The sequence below is a fragment of the Anabas testudineus genome, chromosome 15, assembly GCF_900324465.2.
Source record: "Anabas testudineus chromosome 15, fAnaTes1.2, whole genome shotgun sequence".
Lineage (NCBI taxonomy): Eukaryota > Metazoa > Chordata > Actinopteri > Anabantiformes > Anabantidae > Anabas > Anabas testudineus.
The window spans coordinates 12,804,513-12,829,351 of record NC_046624.1 but is presented as its reverse complement, the minus strand read 5'-3'; the positions used below and the strand labels follow the sequence as shown (position 1 = coordinate 12,829,351).

The following is a 24,839-nucleotide window of genomic DNA, read 5'->3' as shown; positions in this document are numbered from 1 at the left end:
TCTGGCCCTCAGCCTAAACCAACAGTGGGAAAAAACAGACCTGACTGCAGGCCAAAGTGAGCCTCCAGATGGGGCTAGGTAACAGTTAGCAAACTATGGACAAAGGATGTAAGAGGGGTGGGTTAGGGAAATGAGCAGAATGCCTGAGAAACTATTGATTGAAACATAAAAATGACTGTTTTGTGCATATCACTGCATAACATGTGCATTTGTTTTGATTACTCACCACTCTCACTCTTTTCAATGACGTCGACCACCTCGCCTGCTTGAAGGCTGATTTCTGCTGGTTCTTGTTTCTCATAATTGGCCACCACCACATACTGTTCCAGGAGCATGGGATCTGAGGCATCCAGACCTGGGGTTGATGGGAAAAAACATGCTGTCAGCCAGCTCCCAGCCATAGGTCCACGAGAACGACTGCTCGGCACTCGTTGTGCCATAGGCCACTTTGTGTGCAGAGCTGAGCCAATCACAATATTCACAGGGTTCAGTGCATCTTCCTGAGAGTCTAGCCATAGAGCTGCATCTCTCTCCAGCCCAACATCAAGGGCAATGGAGATGCTGAAAGTCTAGGTAAAGAAACTTCCAACAAAAGCTGAAGGATCAAGCAGTCAACTGCATAAAATCCATTCTGCATTAGTAAATGGGCCTCATCCTTAAAGTCCAACAAAGCTGAGACCAGGTCAGCAGATACAGGTAGACACATTAACACAGTGGAAAGAGGAGCGACAATGAGAAAGCAGAGGGAATTATAGTAGTTACAGAAAAGTGAGCTAAAGCCAGCTGAGGACAGGACAGTAGAGTGGGAGAAAGAAATGGTTTCCCTTGGAAAATAAACCATCTGCTAAAAAGCCTTGTTCTCCTCAGTTGGGGCTGGAGAGTAGGGGGTTGTGTACGCCAATCATAAGAGCCGGCACTAGAGGCCTTAAATAGAACCAGATGAAGGGGCTGGACATATACTCAGAGGGATGGCCTTCAGTTTCCATGAAACACTAGAGCTCTGACTACAGCATGCAGCACAGCCAATAAAAATCTTCCTTTCTCTACTTTGCTCAGTTAACCATATAAGCTCCAGCCATGACTTAGTTTTTTCAGTGTCTTTTTGTTTGTGCGTTTATAACTTGGTTAAATTCACTAATTATCAAGCGTTAGTTTCACTCTAACTCTTCTCAACGCACAAAAACATGTTTTAGTTGTCCATATAGTGAACAATGCATTACAAATATCCGAAACATTTTTCCCACCACATGAGTAAGGCTAAATTAACTGCAGCTAAAGTCTTAATTAAAAAAAAAATCCTTTAAACAAGCATAGCTAAATTAACTAAAGCAGGTTTAACAAACATCAGCTAGAATCCAGACACAACCCCAGCTGACATTCAGTTTACACATTAACAAGAGCTTCTACTGATTGAACAGATTTGAACTACTGTCTGCACACTTTAGACTACATCTACAGTAGTAAACCTAATAATGCTGCTACAACAGCTAAACAATGTACTTTTATGGTGTGTTTGATTAACACAAAAAGATCTACAAACACAGTGGTGACTGCAGTCTCTATTTATGGTTACATTGCTCCATGTGATGTTTTTATTATCTGTCATCTGTAGTTACTGTGGTTCATGAGAAGAGAAGTTAAATATGTGAGCTCTTGACTCATATAATCAACAAATATTTCCAGGAAAATATTATCACCAGAAGAAGAAAAAAACCCAGCAAGTCCAAATAAAACATTTTTCTCAAAATGTGGTAAATACTTTTTTTTTCATTTTATCCCAAGAATGGAAAATAAGAGCAATTCTGTCTTTGATAAAGTTTGAGGAATGATAAAGACAACAAGGATTAAACGGCCATTTCTCCAAACAGCTGACCTGGTGACAAGCCTCCACACTAGAGATTAAAATTTCTCTAAATTTGGATAATATTTTACACCCAATTCAGGAACTAAATTTGAAATGTCAAGGACCTAATAACTTCTGGAGATGAACTCAGTACCAATAGCATCTCAAATGCTAAAAGCCAAAGAATCTGACACTAGATTACTGTGGCCAGGCTGTGGCTTATGAATCTTTACGATATTTGCTCAAGCTGTTTTGTTAAACCATAAAAGCGGGTGCAGAATCACTGAAAAGAAAATATTATTTAAATTCTGTTACAGTGTGAGTGTTACATTCAGCAATTACTTTAATTACAGCAAACATTGACATTTCATCAAACATTATTCTTCAAAATGTGTGGTTGCACAGTTTTGGTTAACCTTAGGATCCATTAACACTTGTAATATTGTTAACAAGGACAAAATGGCTCACAATTATTATATAGTTATAGAAATATAGTTTTTTACCAATAAAAAAAAAAAAGAAAACACATACATCATCCCATTAGTAAAGTAAGGTGGAAGGAACATCATGATTTGGGGCTGCTTTGCTGCCTCAGGGCCTGGAGAGTTTCCCATTAACGAGGGGAAAATTAATTACAAAAGGTTATTAAGATATCCTACAGTGTAAAATTTAACCTGTGTATCTACTTTAAAACTCAAGTCAAAGGGCTGCCCTAAAATTTAATGTCAACAAAGTTCTTCTAATACAACTTAATGTTATCTTGACTAAGTATTATATGCTGTTCAAACTAATGTCTAAGTTTGGTTGATTTCGATTTATTAGTTTATTGAACAAGTTAGGTAGTTGTTGAGACTTTTAGCTTCTTTTCAACAATCTGCACCACAACAATTAGTGTAGTGGTAACATCACCATCTCCCATGTGGGAGACTGGGGTTCGAATCCCAGGTGTGGCTACCTCCATTAGGGGTCCTTAGGCAAGACCTCCTCACGCTCACCCTGCCTACCTTTGTACCTTGTAATGACTTGTAAGTCGCTTTGGATACTTAAATGTAACTAACCAGTCTTGTTTGACCTAAAATACACCCACTATAAAAATTTAAAGTTAATTTAAAGAAGTAACTATCCGTGGTACTAAATCTAACATAACATAACAACATCTTCTGCTTGAGTCACAATGTACCAAAATGAGCACATAACAATCATGTTAAGATGTACCAAGTGGTTATAAGAATTTAAAGTGTACTGGGGTAGGGAATGAATTCAACACTAACCTTTATCATAGTTCACATAGTATATATTGGGGTGAAAATAAATAACCATGATCTAATGTATGTGTATTAAAGACAAATAGCAAGTTTCCATCATGACTGTTTTCTTTAGAGAACTAAAAAGAATAATATTTTATGAGCATTAACTTGACAAATGCATCCTTGGGAGTCTACTGATATTCTAATTTTTTTTGTATTTTCTATCAACTTAATTTAACAAGTTGAGTGAACTCACTGAAATTAATTAATTTAACTCATAACTGTATGTTAAATTATGAGTTAAGACGTCAAGTCAGAAAAACGAATGTTTAGAAGTTCTGTCAATAAAAACTCAAAATTTTAGGTTGAATTAGCTTGAAAATACAAAATGTTTTAGGTTAACTTTCAAAAACTTTCAAAAATACATGTCATTTCCACAAAATTCTTGAATGAGAATTTACAGTGTACATAATGTCAGGGTAGCTCTCTGCAAGCTGAAGCTCAGTAGAAATTTGATGATGCAGTAATAACCCTAAACTTAAAGCGGCCCAGTCAGAGCCCAGACCTCAGCTCAGTAGAGATGCTGTAGAATGACCTTAAGAGAGACGTTCACACCAGACATCCTAATAATATTGCTGAACTGCAGCAGTTCTGTAAGAATGAATAGTCCTTCTCAACATTGTGCAAGTCTAATCCACAGCTACAGGAAGTGGTTACTTAAAGTTATTGCTGCCAAAGGCAGTTGAACCAATTATTAAGAAACTGTTGCCATTACTTTTTTCACCATCTCTCTGTATGTTTAATGGGAGTGTTCAATAGAGACAAAAGATCATGACTGTGTTTTATCAGCTTAGAAATACTGTTTGTTGATGTTTGTGACTTTTTATCTGCTTCTGTTTGTGTTTTTTTCCATGCTCTCTTTTAAAACGTATCTATTATACTGTATATTACAAATTTTGGATGATGCAGAGATAGTTAAGGTATGGGACAAAATGTATGTACATAAAATATTAATAATCACCCACAGTCTTAGCTTACAGTTTCTATTTAATATTTTTACTACTTGATTTTAAATAACCTACTCCTTGTCAGTAATTTTTTCTCAACTCACCTAACCACTTGTAAAAGAACCACAACAAACAACAACCCTGAAATCCTGTGGATTTATTATGTGCCTTTGCTTACCTTACTTAATGCTGATTTTTGCCCTTGAATTAAAATCATGACCAATAAGGAACCCGATTACAAATATTTCTTTTCTCTCAGTGTTTTAACAAAACAAGAAAAAAAAAAACTATTGGTCAACATTATATTTTCAAGACAGATGGACATAAAATGTAGCAGGTCATGCTCTCAGAAACCCATAATCTATGTCAAAGGATGTAAATCAAATGGGGGTTCTAAAATACACAATTAACTCCTTCTGGTGTCAAACAGTAAATCTGAGACCTGAGGTGAGTGAGTAAAGACTTTGTCAGCAAAGTCAATAGGCCTGAAAAACAAAAGCTAATATTTCAGCCTCATTCAGGAAATGAAATGTTTTGCAACAGCAGGAAGACCAAGCCAGAACAAGTGTGAGAAAAATGAGGTGAAACAGTCTTACATAGGACAGATCTAATTTCAAATGTGCTATGTATTAAAAAGTTTAGTATAAAATTAGATAATGTGAATAAATAAAAGTTATAATGAAATGCATCAAACCAAAAAGATTACAGTACTTCAGACACCCACAGTTAAAAAAGGTGATTTCATGAGGAAGCATGTCCGAGCAGTAATTCCCAACAAGAGGTACTTTTTTTTTTGCAAAAACAAATATTATTATTCAATTTGAAACAAATATGTATAAACAAAGTATATTTACATACAAAGCCCATAAAATAGTTTATCAAATAAGAAAAGTTCAAACAGCCAGCTAAACATAATTGAAAAATAATGGAAAAGCATACAAATATATTTATTTATTTAATTATTTATTTGATAAAAAATATATTAATCAGTACTGAGCTCCTCTTCTCTCCTCTTTCATCCTATCCTCTCGTCTTTCCATTAAAATGCTACCATTGCATGTCAATAACTTTGTCTTTTCTCTCTCCCATAGTTGTGTTTCCTGCTCTCTATCTTTTCTCTCTCTGGTCTCCTCTGCAGGTATCCTCAGCCCCGGAGCTGTATATCTCCAGAGTGCAGTTACTGGCCCTACCAACTTGCCCACTGTTTTTGCTGCTTGTTGTTGTTTGTTGCCTGCTGTTATTTTCTCTTTCCTCTTTCCACTCACCCCGACCGGTCGAGGCAAATGACCACCCACCCTGAGCCTGGTTCTGCTGGAGGTTTCCTCCTCTAAAGGGAGTTTTTCCTCTCCACTGTTGTCTAAAGCTTACTAAGGTGGGGTTGTTGGGTTTTCTATATAATTCTGTTTACAGTTTTTGTAAGGTCATAAACGTTACAGTGTAAAGTCAAATTCAAATTCAAATTCAAATTTTATTTGTCACATACACAGTCATACACAGTACGATGTGCAGTGAAATGCTTAGGCGACTGCCCGTGACCTTAAAAAATAAAAGACTATTAAAGACTGTTTATAGGAAATAAATATACTAAAGAAGTAGAAGTAGATTTAACTGAGAATAAGAATAAAAGAATAAAGAACAAAATATCTGTACAAGAATAAAATATCTGTACAAGTAGGAAGTGCCTTGAGATGACTTCTGGTGTGATTTGGCGCCATGCAAATAAAATTTAATTGAATGAGGCTAGATTGGGTAAAAGGTTAGCATAGCTACAAGCAATGTAGCTATGCTACATGGTTGAAATTGTTAGCAGGATGTAATTAGACAAAGGTATAAATGATTCGGTTGGTCTGTGACTGTAACTCCAAGTGGAAGTTGTGCAAACTAATACTTCCACACAAAAACGTTAGGAAATGCTAAAGATCATTTGAGACATCCCATGAATGATATGTGATATATGTGCTTGCAAAACATAAATGTAAAGCATTTACTGAATGAGCAAAGAGATTTATTTAATATAATGTACTTTCTTTCTAGCTTCCACCAGATTACCCTATTAGCCTCTCTGTGTGTTTATATCTCTCCTCACTCAGATTTATACATGTGCTTCCTGCTCCCACCCTTGCACTCCCAGACGGCCTAACTCCATCCAGCTCCCACCCCCACTCACCCATCATCAGCTCCATCCAAAGATGATGACAGTTGGGAACTTTGCAATAATTCATCACCAAGAGGAGTAAACCTGGGAGTGTAGTCTACCCATTTCTTCGAAGTATTATTCTTCGTGAAAGACTTTTCAGGAGCAGCCCTTCTGGTTGATGGTATAGTTGGCATTGTCCTGTATGCCTTAGTGTAATATTTTAAACCCTAAACTAAATTTATGCAAACAGAACTGGGCTGAAAGGAGTAAAATTTGGCAAAGTGCAATGCCTTTGTTTGGCTCATCAGCAGCAGATGTGCAGTTGGATTTGAAAGGGACACAGGACTGCTGTTCAATGTAGTACAGATGTACTCATGTCATTGAATCAGTATGTGGCCCTAAGGGAGAAGGGGCAGACCACAAACAAATAGTGCAAAAACCTTACTCCGACTCATCTTACAGTAAGACAGACTTACAGGGCTGCTAAACTGCTGAATATCTTCATCATGCCCACATTATCTGATAATCCTTTCAGTGTTAGTTCCAGATGTAAGTGTAAATGTTATAGAAGTTAAAAACTACTGCATTAGATACAGCATTTTTAAATATTTATAAGTTACCTTGTGGAATTTCTTGAAAAATAAAGTTAAGTTTTAGTTACTTTTTATGCAGTGTATGTGTCTTTTTTTTATAAAACATTTGGAGAGCTGAACCTTGGAAGAGTTTGATTTCTTGAGAAAATATTTCTTGAAACACGGCCACCCACAACTGTTGATCAGTGGAATACATGAAACCATCAGAGGACTGTGTATCCTGTAACATGCGTCTGAAAAAACATGTAACCAAACTTGGAAACACTGGTAAAAACATTGCTTCACATCGCTACAAGAAGTAAGAAACTTCACAGGTTACCTATTCCACTGCATGTTGCTGATGCATTGGTTTTCCAAAATGTCTGCAATCAGAGGCAAATGGTTCATTTAATGAATTTAGTGAATTCAAACCAATTCTGCATTTCATCACGTTTTCCAAAGGGAACTCTTGTACCTTCAAAACATAATACCTAGTATGTGAAGGAAAAACAAGTGGATCAAAGAACATGAGTTACATCCATGACTGACTTGTGCAAAAACACAAAACCAAAAAAAAAAGCAAAAAAATATTTATGATCTCATTCATTACAGCTGCCTTCAGGGTGTGAGCTCACTTTGACAACTGGTTACTTATCAGAAACAGAGAAGCCTCTAGTTAAAAAAGGCAAAATGAACAATTAGATTTAAACTTGTTTAACCCACAAAATGAACATTTTCATGTGGTGACTCAAGAAAGAGGGGATTTTCTAGTACCCAGTGGCTGTAGAAACACTGTACAGTTGTTAAATTGATTTGGAAGTGCTTATTGGCCTTAATGATTTCCTATGGCGGTTTATAATCTTATCCATCTGCAAATACAAACAAACACACAAACCTCTTGACCCACCCATCATCTAACTCACAAACGGATTAACCCTTTTCTTGCCACTGAGCATAAACATACAAATGCAAATCCATATTCAGTATGTAAACACCCCCATAGACACAATCTCAACAACACATACACACCCTATAGGCCCCTAGAGACCTGCAGCTCAAATAAAGACAGCAAGTCTACACATATAAACACACTCCCTCAGTTTGTGTGCAACAGTGAAATGGTTTCCACTTGCCACGTAAACCTCCTCTCCTCTCCAGCTGCTTTTCACATGCACGACACCCCCGAGCTCTCCATTTCTTTCTCTCCTACTCAATTTCTAACTGGCTTCTGCACATATCCTTTTATTTTGTAATACTGATTATTGCTAATATTGTGTAGATCATTTTTGAATCTCAACATGATAAAAATCAGTAGATTCCAAAATCTGAATTAATTTAAAAACATTGTGTTTGTCTTTACCTATTTAATGATTCCCAGATTAAGCTTTAAGTATTTCATCATAACAGTATCTTGACAGTGATTTATGTTGACAAGCTCAGTATTGACAGTCAATCCTGGCAAATACCCTAAGTTAGATAGAGGACACTGTCTTTCTTTGAACCTAGATAATGCACCAGATATGATGCTGGGTCAGTAATATAGACTTTAACCTCATTGGAATGAAAGTTGCAAGAAATGAGATACAGGCCACAATCTTATTAAAAACATATGAGAGATGAGAGATTTTTCTAAAGAAAACTAAAAAGTACATTAAAGATAATGAAAAGCTAGAGGGAGAACAAGAGGAAAAACAGCCCCGATGGAGATGAAAATTATGACGAGATCAACAAATGACACCAACTGTAGGCAATCATTAGTGAATGTAAACCTAGGATGTTCCCCTAAATTTCTTCCTGTTGCCAGGTTTTTATTGAGACCTCTTTACCACAAAACCTTGCAGCTTTGTGGTAAAGGGGTACATTCTCCTGTTTAGAACAGGGGTACAGTAAACGTAGGGGGGACCTGCACCATGTAATTACAGAAACCATAAGCTGCAGCTACAGCACAAATTCACCACAGAAGAATAGAAAAAAAAGATCAGTCTTTCTTTAACCACTAATGGTCAACATGGGGACAATGTTGAAAGTTTAGAGATCAAATATGGAGAGCTTGTACAGTGTATTGACTGTGAATAGTAAATTATCATGTCTGCATATAACAGGCTCTATAAGATACATATTCCATAAGACTGATACAAATACATTTGGAAACTGATGTAATATTTTGCACAGACTGAATGTAGGCTATTTGACACACACACACACACACAGAGCCCAAATAAGAAAATTTTTCCATTTCGCTAAGTAGCTGGAATTCCCTGTTACGTAAAGCCTCAATACCACGGAACACATAATGAAATTAGGTCTGGGTCTTACTTCGTTTGGTGGCAACTCCAGTACAGTTTTTCCTTAGAGTGGATTGCCCCAAGAAAATTAACTTACAGGTCATTTACTAAGACTTTCATTGCCCAGCTATGTCATCCGTAACTGAAGCAGATTGCAGGATGGATGGCCACAGCAGCTTTGCTTCTGACTGCAGAACTAACGCTGTAATTTAGTAATGCATGCGGGTATTCTGAGACTGCATGCATGCAAGTGCATACACATACAAATACACTTGCACAGCTGTTCACTAAACCCCTCTCATACTTTTCCTGCTGCCTCCTACGCCCATATCCCCATGCTCAGCTGAGTCACTCAGTTTTTGTGTCCTATTCACCCTCACTCATACATATACACACACAGATTTACACAGCTACCTTTGTGAGGACACTGGTTGACATAATAAAAGTTAAGGTTAGGGTAAGGGGCAATGGAATCCATTGCTCCTTACCCTAACCTTAACTTTCAGAACTAAGTGCTTAACGCCTATCCTAAACCTGTATGAATGTTTAACCCTAAAACCAAGTCTTAACCCTAAAATTGCAGTTCAAATAGAATGCATTCACAAACATTTACATTTAGTCATTTCACGGACGCTTCTATCCAAAGCAGCTTACAAGTGGACAGCTAATAGACAGTAGACAGTAGATGGTACATATCAGCACTATTTTGGTATCTTGACAGGTAGCTAGGAGGAACTGGGTATCCAACCACTAACTCTAGGATTCATAGACGACTGCTCTACCAACTGAGCTACTGCCGTCGTGGACTCACAAACAGGTCCCACCAACCTAACGTTCTTTTCTTAACCATTTCATCTTTAACTATTTCTACAACAATTGCCAGTATTGAGAATAAGAGAATTACTTTGTTCAATCAATTATTTAGTCTATAAAATGTGAAAAAGCATGTCTTGCTGCTGTATTCCATCTTTCTTCCTCGGCAAAATTACCCACAATGCAACTCAACTTCCATTAATTTGCTAGAGATTCAGGTGCGTTCATACTGTATTTAAAGATAGACGCCCCCTGTTGGCTGGTGGCAGTACAAGTCATAAACCCTGCCTACTTTATGTTACTGAATGGGACATGGGGCAAACTAAAATCAAATGTTTTTATTCACTGTTCTCACATTTTTGACCTGAGCTCAAAGTGCTTTACATTTATTCACTGATGTTTGTGTTGTGATCACACAAGCAGCCTGTCCCATAGCCACAAGACAGGCCAGAAGATGAGGACTCGTCCACCACTGACAGTAAACTCTTCACATGTTCTATCAATTCAAACGGCAATTCTTAGAGATGGACAAAAATTTTGACGTCTGAAAAAGTCATATATGTTTAGATTTTATTTTAGTTTCTCAAACACTGAGCTTAAATGTTCACATTATCTGGCAGATTTTGATAGATTTCGATAGATGAGAGATTAATTAAAGATGAATTTCTTTATCATAGTATTGAAAAATGTCTAATTGCTTGCATAAAGTCAATACAGTACTAAGTCAACAGTCTTATCATTATGAATTATTATAGCATGTTAAACATCTTGGTAACATTTAATACTAATGTTTGAAGACTGGTATTAGGAATTAAGTTCGACTGCCATGTGGACTACAAACTGTTGTATTTTGCAAGTTGTATTTAAAACTTTGCTGTTTAACATCGATTATAGCAAACAGCAAACCATAACAAAACATAGGATGTTAACAGAACAAAAATGTGTTTAGCAGTAAAGGAAAACACTGTAACTGCAGCCAGATCACACCTGGATGCCTGAAACAACTGAGAAACTGATTCTCCCATTAACACAGAAACAAGTAACAGTCCAAAGGTAACACTGTCTCTGTAACTGGATTTCCTGCTGATTTCCTACATATGTTTTTATATAGAGAGCATAGTAGTCGGCCACAGCAGCCTGATAAGTGTCTTTACAAATGAACTACCAAAAGTCAAACAGCAGAAGTTGTTAACAGATAACTGAGGTATAATGAATGAATAAAGCTACAGGTAACCAAACTTAGCACAAATGACTTCAAATTCTTGAGACTGCCTAAACCTCCAACTAACTAACTAACTAACTAACTAACTAACTACACGTGTTTTTGTTTTCTTCATTTTAGACCTGCAGTTTTCATGGTCATTAAGTGCTGACCCAAGTGATATCACTTAAAGCAACTAATCAGACCTCAAATGGCTTTACACAATCTTTCTTTGCAGTATTATAAAACAAGGCTGATGTTTATGTCATATGTATGTATGTTATATCTTTTACTGCACCATATGCCTAAATAAGTAGAGTTTCCCTTTAAAGTTTAAGCACCTTTGTGCAAATGTTTGACAACAATTGGAAAGAAATTAGATAAGAGACCTTAAAATCACAGATCATTTACATAAGTATTAAGTATGAAGGGATGTAGTATCTCTATTTTAGACTGTACTACAAAAGTAAATTGATTTTAGAGCCTTACCTGATTTTCGTTTGCCCGGGCCTCCACAGTCTCTGCAAAGGAAACAACACCAGAGAAGCATGATCAGTTTGAGTACGAGGGCAAGAGAGGTCAGAGCATTAATACAGCTTCTTCAGCCAAGTAACTGGTTACAGCTGAATCCCTGTGTGGGACCTTCCAAATACAGTTGGCATACAAGGACTAGCCTAACCCACATTGAGAATGCATGCAGAATATGACCCACTACAAGTGGGCGGGAGAAAGGGTGGAATACATACATGTGTGCAAGACCACAGTAAGTGTGTCAAGGACAGTAACAAAACAAATCATCAGATCTTTTAGCCAATAAAGTGCCATGGTGGACATGGTGTGTATTACAGTGATGCAGCTGCCCCTGCTTAACAGAGCAGCAATTATTTACTTGACAACAGAATCATATCTCCTTGTTAAGTGCCATTCATTTTTAGATGTGAAAGCATCTTTCTCTTCCAAAGCCAGGACTTTAACAGAACACTGAATGGACGAGCGTTAGTGTCAATGAACCCGCTCTGTGCTTTCATCAGGGTCAAAGAGAGGCAATTTGCTTCCACTGTGTGTGATTACTGTACAGATCTGTGTGCTTCTGCTTGTGCCCAAAACATGGGACTCTGCATGGACAGTACAGAAGAAAAGTGTGGTTTATTTCTTACTGTAAATATATGAAAGCCTCTTGGAACCAGTGATTTGCATAATTTTACATTTTTCACTACTGTTCTGGATCTAGACAATATGCAGCAATTACTCTAATCTGACAGAAATAAGTCAATTAGATGTAATCAAAACAAACAATGGTACAACAAACATAGGAAAAGCACTTTTTCATTAATTCAATAAGGTGTCAGCTCAATTCGAGTGCTAATGTTTCATTTACTGTAATGCAGGTACATAAATGATGATACTTCACAGCATTATTTAATTAGGTTTGATTAGACTGTGTTGTACAAGTTTAATGCATTAACATTTCAAAAACATCTAAGCCTCTGTATGCCTACATATAGTTTATAGCTTGGAGCAGGAGAGGTGCTGGCTTGGCTGCAAGTCTTTGCTTAGTTAACTGTGCTGCAGAGTGTAGTCAAACTGAGGAGAAGCTGAAGTTTGATGCAAATGGGAACAGACACTTGGGTCTCTGGAGAGGCCAGCAGCAGGACTGGAGCCACGGCCAGTTAGGGATATAAGTATGTTTGGATTAACATCTGCCAGGTTACAGCCTGGTCATCGATTCCAGTTTACAAGAATGTTTTTTTAAACTATTTTGCAATTTCTAAAGTTATACGGTGTGGTACAAAGAAGCTGTTTCTCATTTAGATTTTGCTTTTGGATGATAATAACAAAAATGTGAAATGACATTGTAACTATAAAACCAGGGTACAATATGTTAGAGTCTGGCAATCACCATAAAAAGATTACCCTTGTTCAAGCTAAGCAACACTTCTTGCTTAATGAAAACATTTCTAGCAGTAACAGTGTTACTGAAGATACAGTCATTTCTGGCACAAGCTTTTCTCTTTCCAGATGCATTCACAAATATTAGCCACATCAGTTATGAGACATTTCCAATCGTGCATGTAATAGCTTACAGCTCAGTTCAGCTTCATTAAAAACATAAATTATATACATATTTAATTTTAAAATAAAACAACAAATTCAACGATGAATACACCCTTAAATTGAATGGTGACACAGTAAAAACAATGTTTATATTGGATCTCCAAGCAAGCCGGCTGAAATATGAATTTCATAACTTTCTATATAATGTGACGGGCAGAAAACACAAAAATGTTAAACATTTATGCTGTGCCAAGACAAACAGGATTATAGTTTATTAAAAAAGAATAATAGTCTAAGCTGATGATGCGCAGTGTATCTCTAGAGACAATGTTAAACCCTGGGGGAGGAAACTAAGTATCTAAAAGGTTTTAAAATCAACTCACATACCACATACAGCAGGAATAGATCACTGATACTTTTTAGGATGAAGTTGTGAACAAAGTAGCCGGAGCATTTTTTTTTTTTTTTTTTAGGAAATGTAGCATGAACCTGGGAATAGGTTAAAGTATGATTTTGGGAATGGTTTACATGTGTACAGATGTTAAATCTTTCTGAAGTATTGCATGATGCATATCATGCAATATTTTCATTTTTCCAAAATCTGGTAGGATGGAGATAAAACTGAGGGAAGCACAGAGGAATTAGAGGCTTGACCTGCACTGCTAGTTTGTGACCCATAGCACAGAGCTGGAATTGTATTCCACACCTCTAGCTCTTTGCACATTCCTGTAACCGGTATAATATAATAGAAAAGAAGAAGGTAAGTAGAGGAAAATACATCTGAACACCATTCAGTGTTTAAGACTGGGCTCCTCTGTTTTAGGCCTAAATTTTAAACTTTAGTTGATAGTACAGAGCCACAGAAACTGGGACATCTTTACAATATCATATCTGGTTTTCTCACACTGTAAATGTACATAAACACGCAAATAGGCTGCATGGACATTGACACATCATTAAAAATCCAAGCCCATGAGAGTCTATCCTAAGCCTAAGTTGAGCATAACCATCTGTTTGCACATAACTGCAGCTCATCTTTGTAGGTGGGCCTATTAGAAAAGGAATGTGTGAGATATTAGTCCTTTGCTCACATTTCTTAGCCAAGCCAGAGGACTGAAGTGTCTACTCTGCTCCATGTATACATTACAGATCCTCCTGCCTGACCTCAGACTAACCTCTGCACAAAAGACCTCCAGCCCAGCGGTCATTAGGTCAGGAACAATGAACAGGAAATCATTTTGATAAAGGAGATGTCTGGTTTGCACATAGAAATTGTGCACTAGCAGATTTTATGTGTATAACCTTAAAAAAAGGGTAATGACATTGCGTATTCAAATCCTCAGAAAAACAAAAGCCTGAATTACATGAAATTAAGTTTTAAAGCAACTATACCGGCTGTCACACACAGTAATTTAAAATGCATAGTTATTTAGTTAGATTAATCATGTTGTGTTAACACAATATGGGGGCATATCTTCCAACATCACAAAATCACATGTGTGTCTGTGCATATGCATGTGCAAGAACTCCACAGCAGCTGTATCATCATCTATGCACATCATGCGTTTTGACTACAGGTTTTGTACCAGCAGCATGCTCGTATGTTTCAAATAAAAAGTCACTGAAGGAAGACTTCTTTTCTTCGTTGATACCATTATTATCTTGTCACAAGCATCTTTGCTTAGATCTCCACACAGTCTTTGCTATAAGAACATCTGTCTAGGAACTACGATACAACATTTGAAGTCTAAATGAGCTGATTTCATTCTCCAGAAAATGGATCTTAGATGGGGTTCTGATGTCCAAAGTCTTACAACATCCAGTGTATGCAAAAGTTTTTTTTTTTTTAATTCTTCACTGCATAGCTTCTGCTGACGTGGAGCTTTGTTTGAAAATGTTCTAAATGTAGCTCAGAATAAAGTCATGCAACTAACTCCTCTTTAATGAGGTCTTTGAATAAGTCTTGAGCAAGGAATTCACAAGAAATCCAGTAATGTGATGACGTATAAATGATTGCTGACAAACAATCTTACAGCATGTACCACACCATCACTTTAACTCAAGCTATTAAATGCAAGAAGAAGTAGCCTTAAAACTTAAAACCATAGTTTATTTCCATGCAGACATTCAGGATGTGTATACATGTGACATGTAGGAATAATTTAAAACAACTTGCTGCATTCACCAATTTCAAACTTGAGTCACTTGTGTCATTCTGAAATGTTCAGAATATCTTAATCTGAATCAAAATTAAAATACATATTTAAGATAAACAATATTCTGTTCATCAGATTATCATAGTATCACCCTGTGTTGCAGTCGAGAGTCTAACACAGCCTACATGTACAAATTATAATGCTGTAGCATCTACTATTACCGCGATTGTCAAACTCTTTGCCCATCTCTGATATTAGTCAATATCAACTCCCTTAAAACTCACTACTCGTTTGAAAAATTTGAAACCCTATAATTTCTATGCTGCTCAGATGACACAATGATGGCTGTCTTATTGATACTGAAATTATATTGACGCTTCTGATATCACTCTGCTGACAATGCTGCATGTGTTTGCTGATTCCCGACAGCAAGACTTGAAGCTCTTTTAACTCTCAGTAACATTTATGTCAATGAATGTTTTCTGAGGGGAAGACATTCTTTTTAAGGTCACGTTAGTGGTGTAAATAATGCAAATAATCAAACCCAAACACTCTCTTAAACAAGTGGTGTCCATCAGGCTGAGACAAGCAATTTACAATAAGTTTGTCCCATTAGGAGTCTAAAATAAGGTTTAGTATAAGAAAATACAAAGGTTGTTGTATGAGGGCCAACACCACTGTATACACAAGAAGTACAGTCCAGGAACTACTAATGTTTTAGTTTTTTTCCAACAGAGGTACATTCATGTCTGTGGTCAAGGTTGTTCTCTTTGGTGTTTTTATTGTTAGAGTGAGTAAACATACTCCTTGCTGGTTCCCATATGCTCACACTCCCAGGTGTAGATATAGAGCTTATGTCTGACTACAGTACAACTGACACAGCACAGAACAAATGTATCTAAGAGCTGAAATACATGGCAAGAGGATCAACTATCTAATAATATAAACAGCTGAACGAATAAAAAAAAGAGCTGCTTAAATGTAACAAGAGATTCTACTGTCTACAAAGTAAACGGTTATTTAAAATGGAGATTATGAATTTATGCATAGCTTTATTGCCATTATTCATACTGGTTACTTTGCCCTTGACCCAGTTGGACTTAAATATGGTCTCCAGGTATGGTGCTGTGGTTGCACACCATTGCAGTTAGAATTGATCAAACGGAAAGAATAAATTAATGAGGTGTTACATACTTATTACTGCTCTAAAAATATAATACAAGGCAAAGTCACATTGAGCAGCAGAAGGAAAATTTCTAATGAAACAGCAAAAACTTAGTCTGGCACAGACAGCATATACTGTATTATCTGAGCAAAACACCTTGAAGCCAACTGATTTCAACCATAAAGAAAAATGCCTTACCTAGCAAACAACAGAAAATCTGCATAATTGTCAACCCTAATGCTAAACTAAAACTTGGAATTTCAATTTATATCTAGCCACTGGCATTCATTATCATACAGGAAATCTACATTATAATTGTATTCTCTGCATGTAGCAGTATAAACAATCATTTAAGGTGCTGATCAGTATCCAAACATGGAAGATTATTTGTACTGATATGAAAAGCATGTTTCCATTATTGTTTGGATAATAGAACTTAAAGCTTCAGGCCATAAATAAAAGACAGTCTTAAGATAATTTAAAATGCATATTAATTGTATAATGTCTTTATTAATCACACTTTCACACATATTTAGGAGGTCATTGTTTAGTTTTTTTGCATTGTGTATGTATATAGTATGCTGTAATCTGTTGTCGTTCAATATTAATTTCTAAAAAAGTAGCAGAGCTACTCACTACTTGTATGCACTCTCTGCCTACATTGTTGAAATTAACAAAACACACAAAATCGCTGCCACAAATGACAGTAATGTCATTTTATCTTTCACTGACTGAATCTTGAAAATCAAAACACCTTGACTTTTTAAGCCGCTTGCATGGCTCCCTCTTGTGATGGAACAACAACATATCAATTATTGGATTTTTTGGTTTGCAGTGACATCTGTTGATCAACAGATGGCAGTAACAGATGACTGACTGAACAGCCGTCCTCTGCTGATGGCAATTGGGACTTACTACTTGCAACAACACCACACTGTAACACATTATGCAGGAATTAGCAGCTTTAAACTATTCAGAAGCCAGAACTTTCTTGATAGAATATTTTCTTATGTAAGGAACTAAGATATGAGATGGTTTCTTTTCATAATACTAAAAATAATGCTAATCTTTATTAATGTCGGTGGTGAATTAAGTGAAATGCAGTAAAATGAATCTGAACTCTCTTTCATGTGAGAAAAAAATACCAGTTTAGGCTCATTATTAATTATTGTAATAGATACATGTTGGATTGATTGGATTAAAGCTTAACTGTCTTTCATGGTCTGTCCTGTAAAGTCACCTACTGTATACTCAATCACTATGTGATTGAGCTATCCAATTCAGCGGAAATAAAACTGGATTTGTAAACATCCATCATCAATACACATTAACAGTAAATGTTCTTTCCCTTTACCTCACTCATAGTAATTTTATGGCATCGGTTTTTCCACATTTCCATATTTTGTATGCTCTTAGGAGCTTGTGACACTGTATAACTTCCTAAAAGTCATTTTGAAATGGTCCAGATCCCCCAGTACTGAACTGAGAACTTGGCTTCAGCATCTCAATTTAAGCTGTACTGGACTGTCTCCAAGACTGAAGGAGGATTACACTTTGAAGTGGGATTAGCATGTATGGGTACTGGGGGGGTTAGAGGTGGTGGGTCTGGTAGTAGAGGAGAGGCCCCTTGAGAGGCCTTCATTGTTCTGGTGTGTTTATAGTACAAACATATAATGAGTTTAAATTAATATCTTATTGAGGGAAATATAATCACTAACATACCTCAATAGAGCAGAATTTAAATAAAAAAGTCATCTAGTAGCCTGTCTGTAATTACTCCCACTGACTTTGAACTGGGGATGACGAATGACTAGTCTCAGAGTCTCATCTGCTGAGACTTAGACGCACCCTCATGACACCACTGGTACTTATGGATTTGTTCTGGGATCAGGTGTCACCTCCCAGAAATCATTATTAATAAAACACAGTGCCTCTCAGCCACCATCAATCAAGCATCTTTGAGACACAGATAAGCCTCTGGATCAAGATGGGTCAGCATGGGTGAAAGGATCTCTCCCAGCTGCTGAACCACACAAAGACAGTCTGCTACAGTAGTGTGTGTTTACAACCCAGCAGAGGGCAATGTTTGGTGTCTGACAGTTCATACATATAACAGAGATAATACTAATACTCAATGATTGCTTACAATCTCTAAAGTATACAGTGATAGTTACTCACTCTGTGGGAGGGTTGAGGTCCTCTGAATTGGTCTCAAAGAACTTAAGGACCTCTTCACTTTGGGAAATGTGGGAGGGGAGCTTCATTAAAGCCTTCATGAAAGGGAGAGAAGGGAGGTAGCAAGTTACTGGTTGCAGAAAAAGAAAAAACCCACACCTTTAAAGAGTTCCATGTATTTTTAAAGGCCCTGCAGTTTGAATAGCAATGAGTAACCAGTTTACAACACTTAGTCACTGTACAGTCATTGTGCAGATGAGAAGACTAGGTGGAGATGTGGAGGACGGGAAGGGGAAGGAAGAAGGCACTGGGCCCAGAGTGAGGGTTAAAACAAAGGAAAACACGCAGAGGTGATATGGTTTAACAGCTGCCTGTCTCAGCTGCGTAGAACTCCAGAATGAGACGCTTCAGCCCATTTAAAGACATCCTTATAGAAACAATATTAAAAAGAAATCTAGTTTTGTTGTCTTTGAGCTTCTCGGCCTCACAGTAAATCTTATTTAGTTCCTCTAAATGAAAACCGCTGCCTACTTGGCAATGCACCTGCACCCATAAGTAAAGGGCGTCATGCGACCATGTGCACTCACTGCCACGCTGTGCTGATTCATTTCTATTCTTTAGACTCTATTTTACCCCTGTGTGCCCTCATTTCCATCTCTTCCTTTAAAGGCTGCCTATTTACACTGGTGACAGGAAATGACCAGTGCAGATAGAGCACTTGCTTTCCTGCTGAGGCTGGTGGGGGGCAGATAAATGCTGAAGCCTTGAAAATATTCTGGAAAATGTTCAGGGAGTTGAGCCATGACACAGATAAAGTGCTCTTCAAACCAACACGTAAAAAGGTGAGTGGGTAACATTTACTGTTCGTGCTGAACGTGCCTGTATTATAGACTGAGATATGTGAGAACAGTAAGGACAATAAGACACACAGTCTTCGTCTTACTTTGCAATAATTGTCCAGGTGCTTAAGTCTTTTGACGGCTACATCTCTGATGTGACTTCGGCGAAACAAGACTTTACCTGAGGAAAAACAAAGCATACACTTTTTGAAATTTAAAATAACATATTACTTAAAAAGCTTGCTAGTTGCTATGCATTTATAAAACCACCAACATTTTCTGGGACATCACTCCCCAGCTGAGGTAGTATTATACATGTTTACATTGATGTGTTTCTTTGAAAAACAAGGGCATTTACAAGTGACCCCAAAGTCTTGAAAGGTAGTGTATATTTGCATATATGTGGATATGTATATTTAGATGAAGATTTTATATATTATATTATACACCACAGAAAACACAATTATTTAGTACAATTTTGTAATCTAACAATGAGTATGTATTATATTTAAATATTTAGTATTGTATGTGTGAGGGAATACAGGTCAACAGAGTTGGACTTACAGAGAGATCCTAATAGTACTGACTAAACTCGAGCAATACAGCTTGTCTAACAAAAGATCTTTTCACTGTTCTCCTCTGCTCTGACCCACAATGAGTCCTATACTTGCCTCCTACTGACATGGAAAACCACAAATTGATTCAGCCTGAGTGGAGAATGGCAGTCAATAAAACAATGTAATGTAGTGGTGTATGAAGGAGTTCTAACAAACATCGATTGTGCATGAAATGTCTGAAAGCTTTTCTGTCATCTTCTGGATAAATCTTAAATTGATGCTGTTTTCACCTGGCAAAAAAGGAATAATCCTTTTTTTGGGATCTTTCTGTCCTCCCTCAATCGGGAACTTGTCGAGGATTCTCATCTGCAAAAACGAGGGAGAAAGTTACGAGTGACACAAACACAAACTTTGCAAAACTCAAAATTAAATGCCTTTTTGATTGCCAAAATTATACATGTTAATACAAATGTAAAGCAATCATTATGTTCAGTTTGAATGATAGCTAAACTGCATGCTCTTTATCTACAGTTTATCATCAAGTTGAAAATGGAGGAATCTGGGATAAAAATAGGAACACAAAAGTGTTTGCAATGTCTTCAGGAACAGTCAGCCTACTTGTTACGGAGAGTGTAATTACATGTCTTCTGAAAAGCTACTGTGTCGTGACACTACCAACAGTTTCACTTTGATCTCTGGGGCAGCAGACCAGATTACATCACTCGCACATAACTGAAAAAAGGAAAATCAAAGCAAGTTCCACTTAAGGAGCTTTAATAAAACAGCGGAGGAGCTAATTAACACTTTGATGTTAACACTTCATACATCTACTGAATAGGTCTATTGAGAGTATGAGAGAATGAGGCTAAAGAAAACAAAGCTTGTTCTGTCACATCTTTATGGTGACAGCATCCAACTATTTCAGAATTTGTCCTGTCTATAAGAAGGCTGGAAAAAAAGCATGCAATGTACATGTTGAGCCTACACTTGCTTTATTAGGTACACCTCTACAATTTAATGCAATCCAAAACAGCCACCCTATTTATATAAATAAGAGGAGGGGCAAACATTAGAAACACCACTTCATATAGTGCATTACAATGTGACTTGCAGTTTCAACAAAAACAGAGAAATTATAACCTTGTAAAAGCAGAATTCCGGGTTGAGTTGTTGTATTTACTTGCGTTAGATTGTACAGGTGTACCTAATAAAGTGGCCAGTGAGTATATGGCTGCCTCACAGCCAAAGGTTTCTAGTTTCCTCTTCAAATAAATCACAGCAATACCACAAATGCACATGAGGACATCCTACAGTAACAGCAAGCTCCAGTCCAGATGTAGTCTCGCCTTTGTTCGTACTGCCTTGCCTTGTTCCAGATGTGCTGGGTCAAACAGCAAAGGAGCATCTACACAGCTCTGAGTAGGGTACTAGTAGGATACTAGTTCTGGTCTGGACTGAGCCAAAAAGAACCAGGTGGACAAACAGAATAAACTTTGTAGTTTAAAGTTGGATCCGCTCAGTCTGGGTCTGTAGGAGTTGTATGTAGTACTTCTAGAGTTAGAGGTGGTTTGGTTTCTTTTCTTGTGGTTATACACTTAGAAGCTGCCTTAGCTAAATCTCAAAGTTTCTCTCGGGGCATGGTATTTTCACCCTCCTCTGAAATATAGAAAGCTAACAAGAAATGGTTTCTTTTGATGAGGACAGCCATACTTATTGTTTTTTAAGGGCAAAGCAAAAGGGCTGACTATAAAAAACAGTGCTGGTTAACCACACCTGCACACAAAAATATCATGGTAAGATTTTTGATGTTACCAAGATCGGAGTTATTTTGTTTTTGTTTGTTTTTGCTTTTTTCAGCTAAAACTAAAAAAAGGTGAGACATCAAATTTTGCCATTTCAAAAATCCAACTACTAGTTTGTCTGACAGACTAAGCTGCACACTCATCATGGTATCAGCCTCCCAGCTGGATGTGGCCGTGTACTCCCTCTAACATGGGATGGTTCACTCAACACGTTGAGAAACAGGCAGCAATGATGACATCACCCCCAGGGACCTGTCTGGATACACTCGAAGGACACAGGGCAGGTGTGAAAGTCATTTCTATGGAAACAGCTCAACAACTCAGAGCCAAAACATTTCTCACATTTCATATTCCTTCATTTTAGAAGGAAGCAGAGACTGTGTTCACGCTAGCTTGCTTGCCTAAAGTCTGCAGAGAATACAGCAGTGTATTGAACTGCAGTGTCAGCCAAGTTTTCCCACTGTAGCAACAGGTGCTATGATGTCATCACATTTCTCTGTCTCCTTCTGCTTTTGATAATCAGTGTTTTGAACAAATGCCTGAGGAAGAAAGAGCAATAAACACTGAAGCATATCTCTATGTTGGCATTACGACAATGTGGACATGAATTATGGTGACAAGAGAAACCCAAACAGCTTCTGTTCACTGTAATGACAATCATTTGAAGCATTTAAATTTAACTTAGGAGTAGGGAGGGAGGAACAAATATAGAGAAGCTGCACTGTGTAGCAGACAAAGAAACAGTTCGGAGAGGAATCTTAGATGGGGGGGAGTTTGTAGGAATGTTTGAGTGGGAAAACAATCTGATTCCATCTCTGGGCTGTGTTTTGACATCTACTAGACAGTTGTTTACTGCAGAAAGATTATGGTGCAACATCCCTATTAGAACTTGGAGAGAATCACATTTTATCATGCACATGGTTACAAAATCTTGCTGTTACCAGGAACTATTATTAAATCACATTGTCTGCTTTTTCTGATACTAATGAATTGCTGCAACACTGGAAAATGTTCATGTTTAGCATGTGGTGTCCAGAAAAAGTGATCTTACCAAACCTTTGTAACTTGCACCTTGACTCTACTTGAGGCTAGCAGCTTGAGACTACAGCATCAATGCATTACAAGAGCTGGATACAGGACTCAAAGATGGCACCCTGTCCTTAAATAGAAGCTGATGCATAAACCAAAAAAAGGTTTCTGGCATCTACATTGTGGGGAACCACTGCACATGCACTGGTGTTTTCCACTGATTAAAAATTCTAAACAGAAAGAGTAATAACCGAACTTGTTTGCAGGGCCAGATGTCCTCTCAAACATTTTCATGTTGAGTTTATCATCATAATCAGAGGCCACTAGAAAAATTGGCTGAAGGGCTAAAGGTTTGGGAGGTGGTGCTTTAGCTCTCATAATAAATCCATCGGGGTGAAAAGTAGTCAATACTAGCATAATACCCAGTGATTTAAGTTATGGGTAATGTAGGAATCAGGCCTTGACAACAGATATGAATAAGAAGAAGACAAAGTTTTGAGTTCACAAACACAATACTAACAAGGAAACGTACTAAAAAAGTACTCAGCTTTAAGTAGAAGTACCACAAGACATTCTTAAGTACTAGGTACTAGGTAGATACCAGTGCTCCCTTAACTAAACAATTCTGTAGCAAACTAAAATATCTTGTGTGCAAGTGTACTTGGACACACTCATTCGAGTAACTACTTTATTAATTAAGGGGGTATACTTATAAATCATATAACTTCTGACCTTTTCTTCCCTGCAAAATAACACACGTTTCACAACAGCTTTTTAATAAGACTAACTTTGTTAAAATCCCATCTTGTATCAAGAATGTAGGGAAGTCAAATTATAAGGCAGACTGGGTAAAGCTGACCCTGGTCCAATTTCCGAATCCAAAAATAATGACAACTAAGGGCTTTTTGGTGTAGTTTCTGTACAAAAGGGAAACAGACCAGCTTGCACACTCCACAATCCCCTTGTGGAATGCTGTGAACCATGTGCTCTGTCTGCTGAGGTTGACGGGTGTGGAGGAGTGAGACCTCACTCTCTTCTCGCTGACGGTAAACTCTGTTTGACACACTGACCAATTCTGCTCAAGTCAAACATGTGCGGGTCAAAAACATTTCCCTTTGGCTAGAAACAGCATTTGGTGGAATTCAGACTTAGCACTATCCAGCATGAAAACAAGTGGATCTAAGACGAGTCAAACTGCTTAACTCTGCACATGCATTACAAAGAGCACACTTCACTTAGGTCAGCAGAAAAGACAAAGAGAGAAGAAATCAGATAAAGAGGAGATAGACTCTTGACAATTTATGATAATTACTTCCCAGAGGAACAGTTATGAGCTATGTTTACTGCACTACAGAGGTTTGAAACATTAGCTGTAAGTGCACTTTTGGATATCCATTTGGCAATGAGAATGGATAGTTCAACTTTAAAAGACAAACAGCAAAGCTGCCTGTTGCTGACGAGGGGTTTTATATGAGCAGTTTTACAGCGGTGAATGATGTTGCAACAGTGCTTGAAAGGCATTTGTTTTTCCGTGACCTTACTTGGCTTTTCATTCTGAATTAATGGTGATCAGATGAGATCACGATCACATTTGTCAAGTCAATGGTGTTTAATGATTTTCTCTCTACCAGGTATAAAACATCCAACTGTGCTACGAAGACAAGACACTGTGTAGAGATTGTAAAGGACTGTAGGAGCCATTTGGGAGACACAGAAACAAGAGCTGTTTTTGCATTCCGAAAGGGCAATATTTTAATACAACACTAGAACAATTTGACTACAACTTATTTCTCAAAATTACTGACATCATGGGGAGACACGCAGCTGTGAAATAGCTTTCTTATCTAAAACACCAAGGAAAAGCATCTTCCCTCTTTAAATCCAGGGCTCCAAAACGGTTCATTAACCCAACCCCCAGTCCGTTTCTGAGCACAACTTATTACATCCACTACATTC

The 24,839-nt window shown here is 37.4% G+C and overlaps 1 protein-coding gene across 2 annotated transcripts in view; it reads right to left on the bottom strand.

Moving 5' to 3' along the window:
• sh3pxd2ab (SH3 and PX domains 2Ab) overlaps positions 1–24,839 on the bottom strand; it is a 48,319-nt gene that overhangs the window by 19,016 nt on the left and 4,464 nt on the right. For both annotated transcript variants that reach the window (XM_026355045.1, XM_026355046.1), the window contains exons 3-7: positions 20,343–20,418; positions 19,600–19,676; positions 18,660–18,751; positions 11,595–11,626; positions 227–355 (exon numbers count right to left, since the gene is read on the bottom strand). In XM_026355045.1, the coding sequence (XP_026210830.1) occupies positions 227–355; positions 11,595–11,626; positions 18,660–18,751; positions 19,600–19,676; positions 20,343–20,418 (406 nt within the window). The remainder of the gene's footprint in view (positions 1–226; positions 356–11,594; positions 11,627–18,659; positions 18,752–19,599; positions 19,677–20,342; positions 20,419–24,839) is intronic.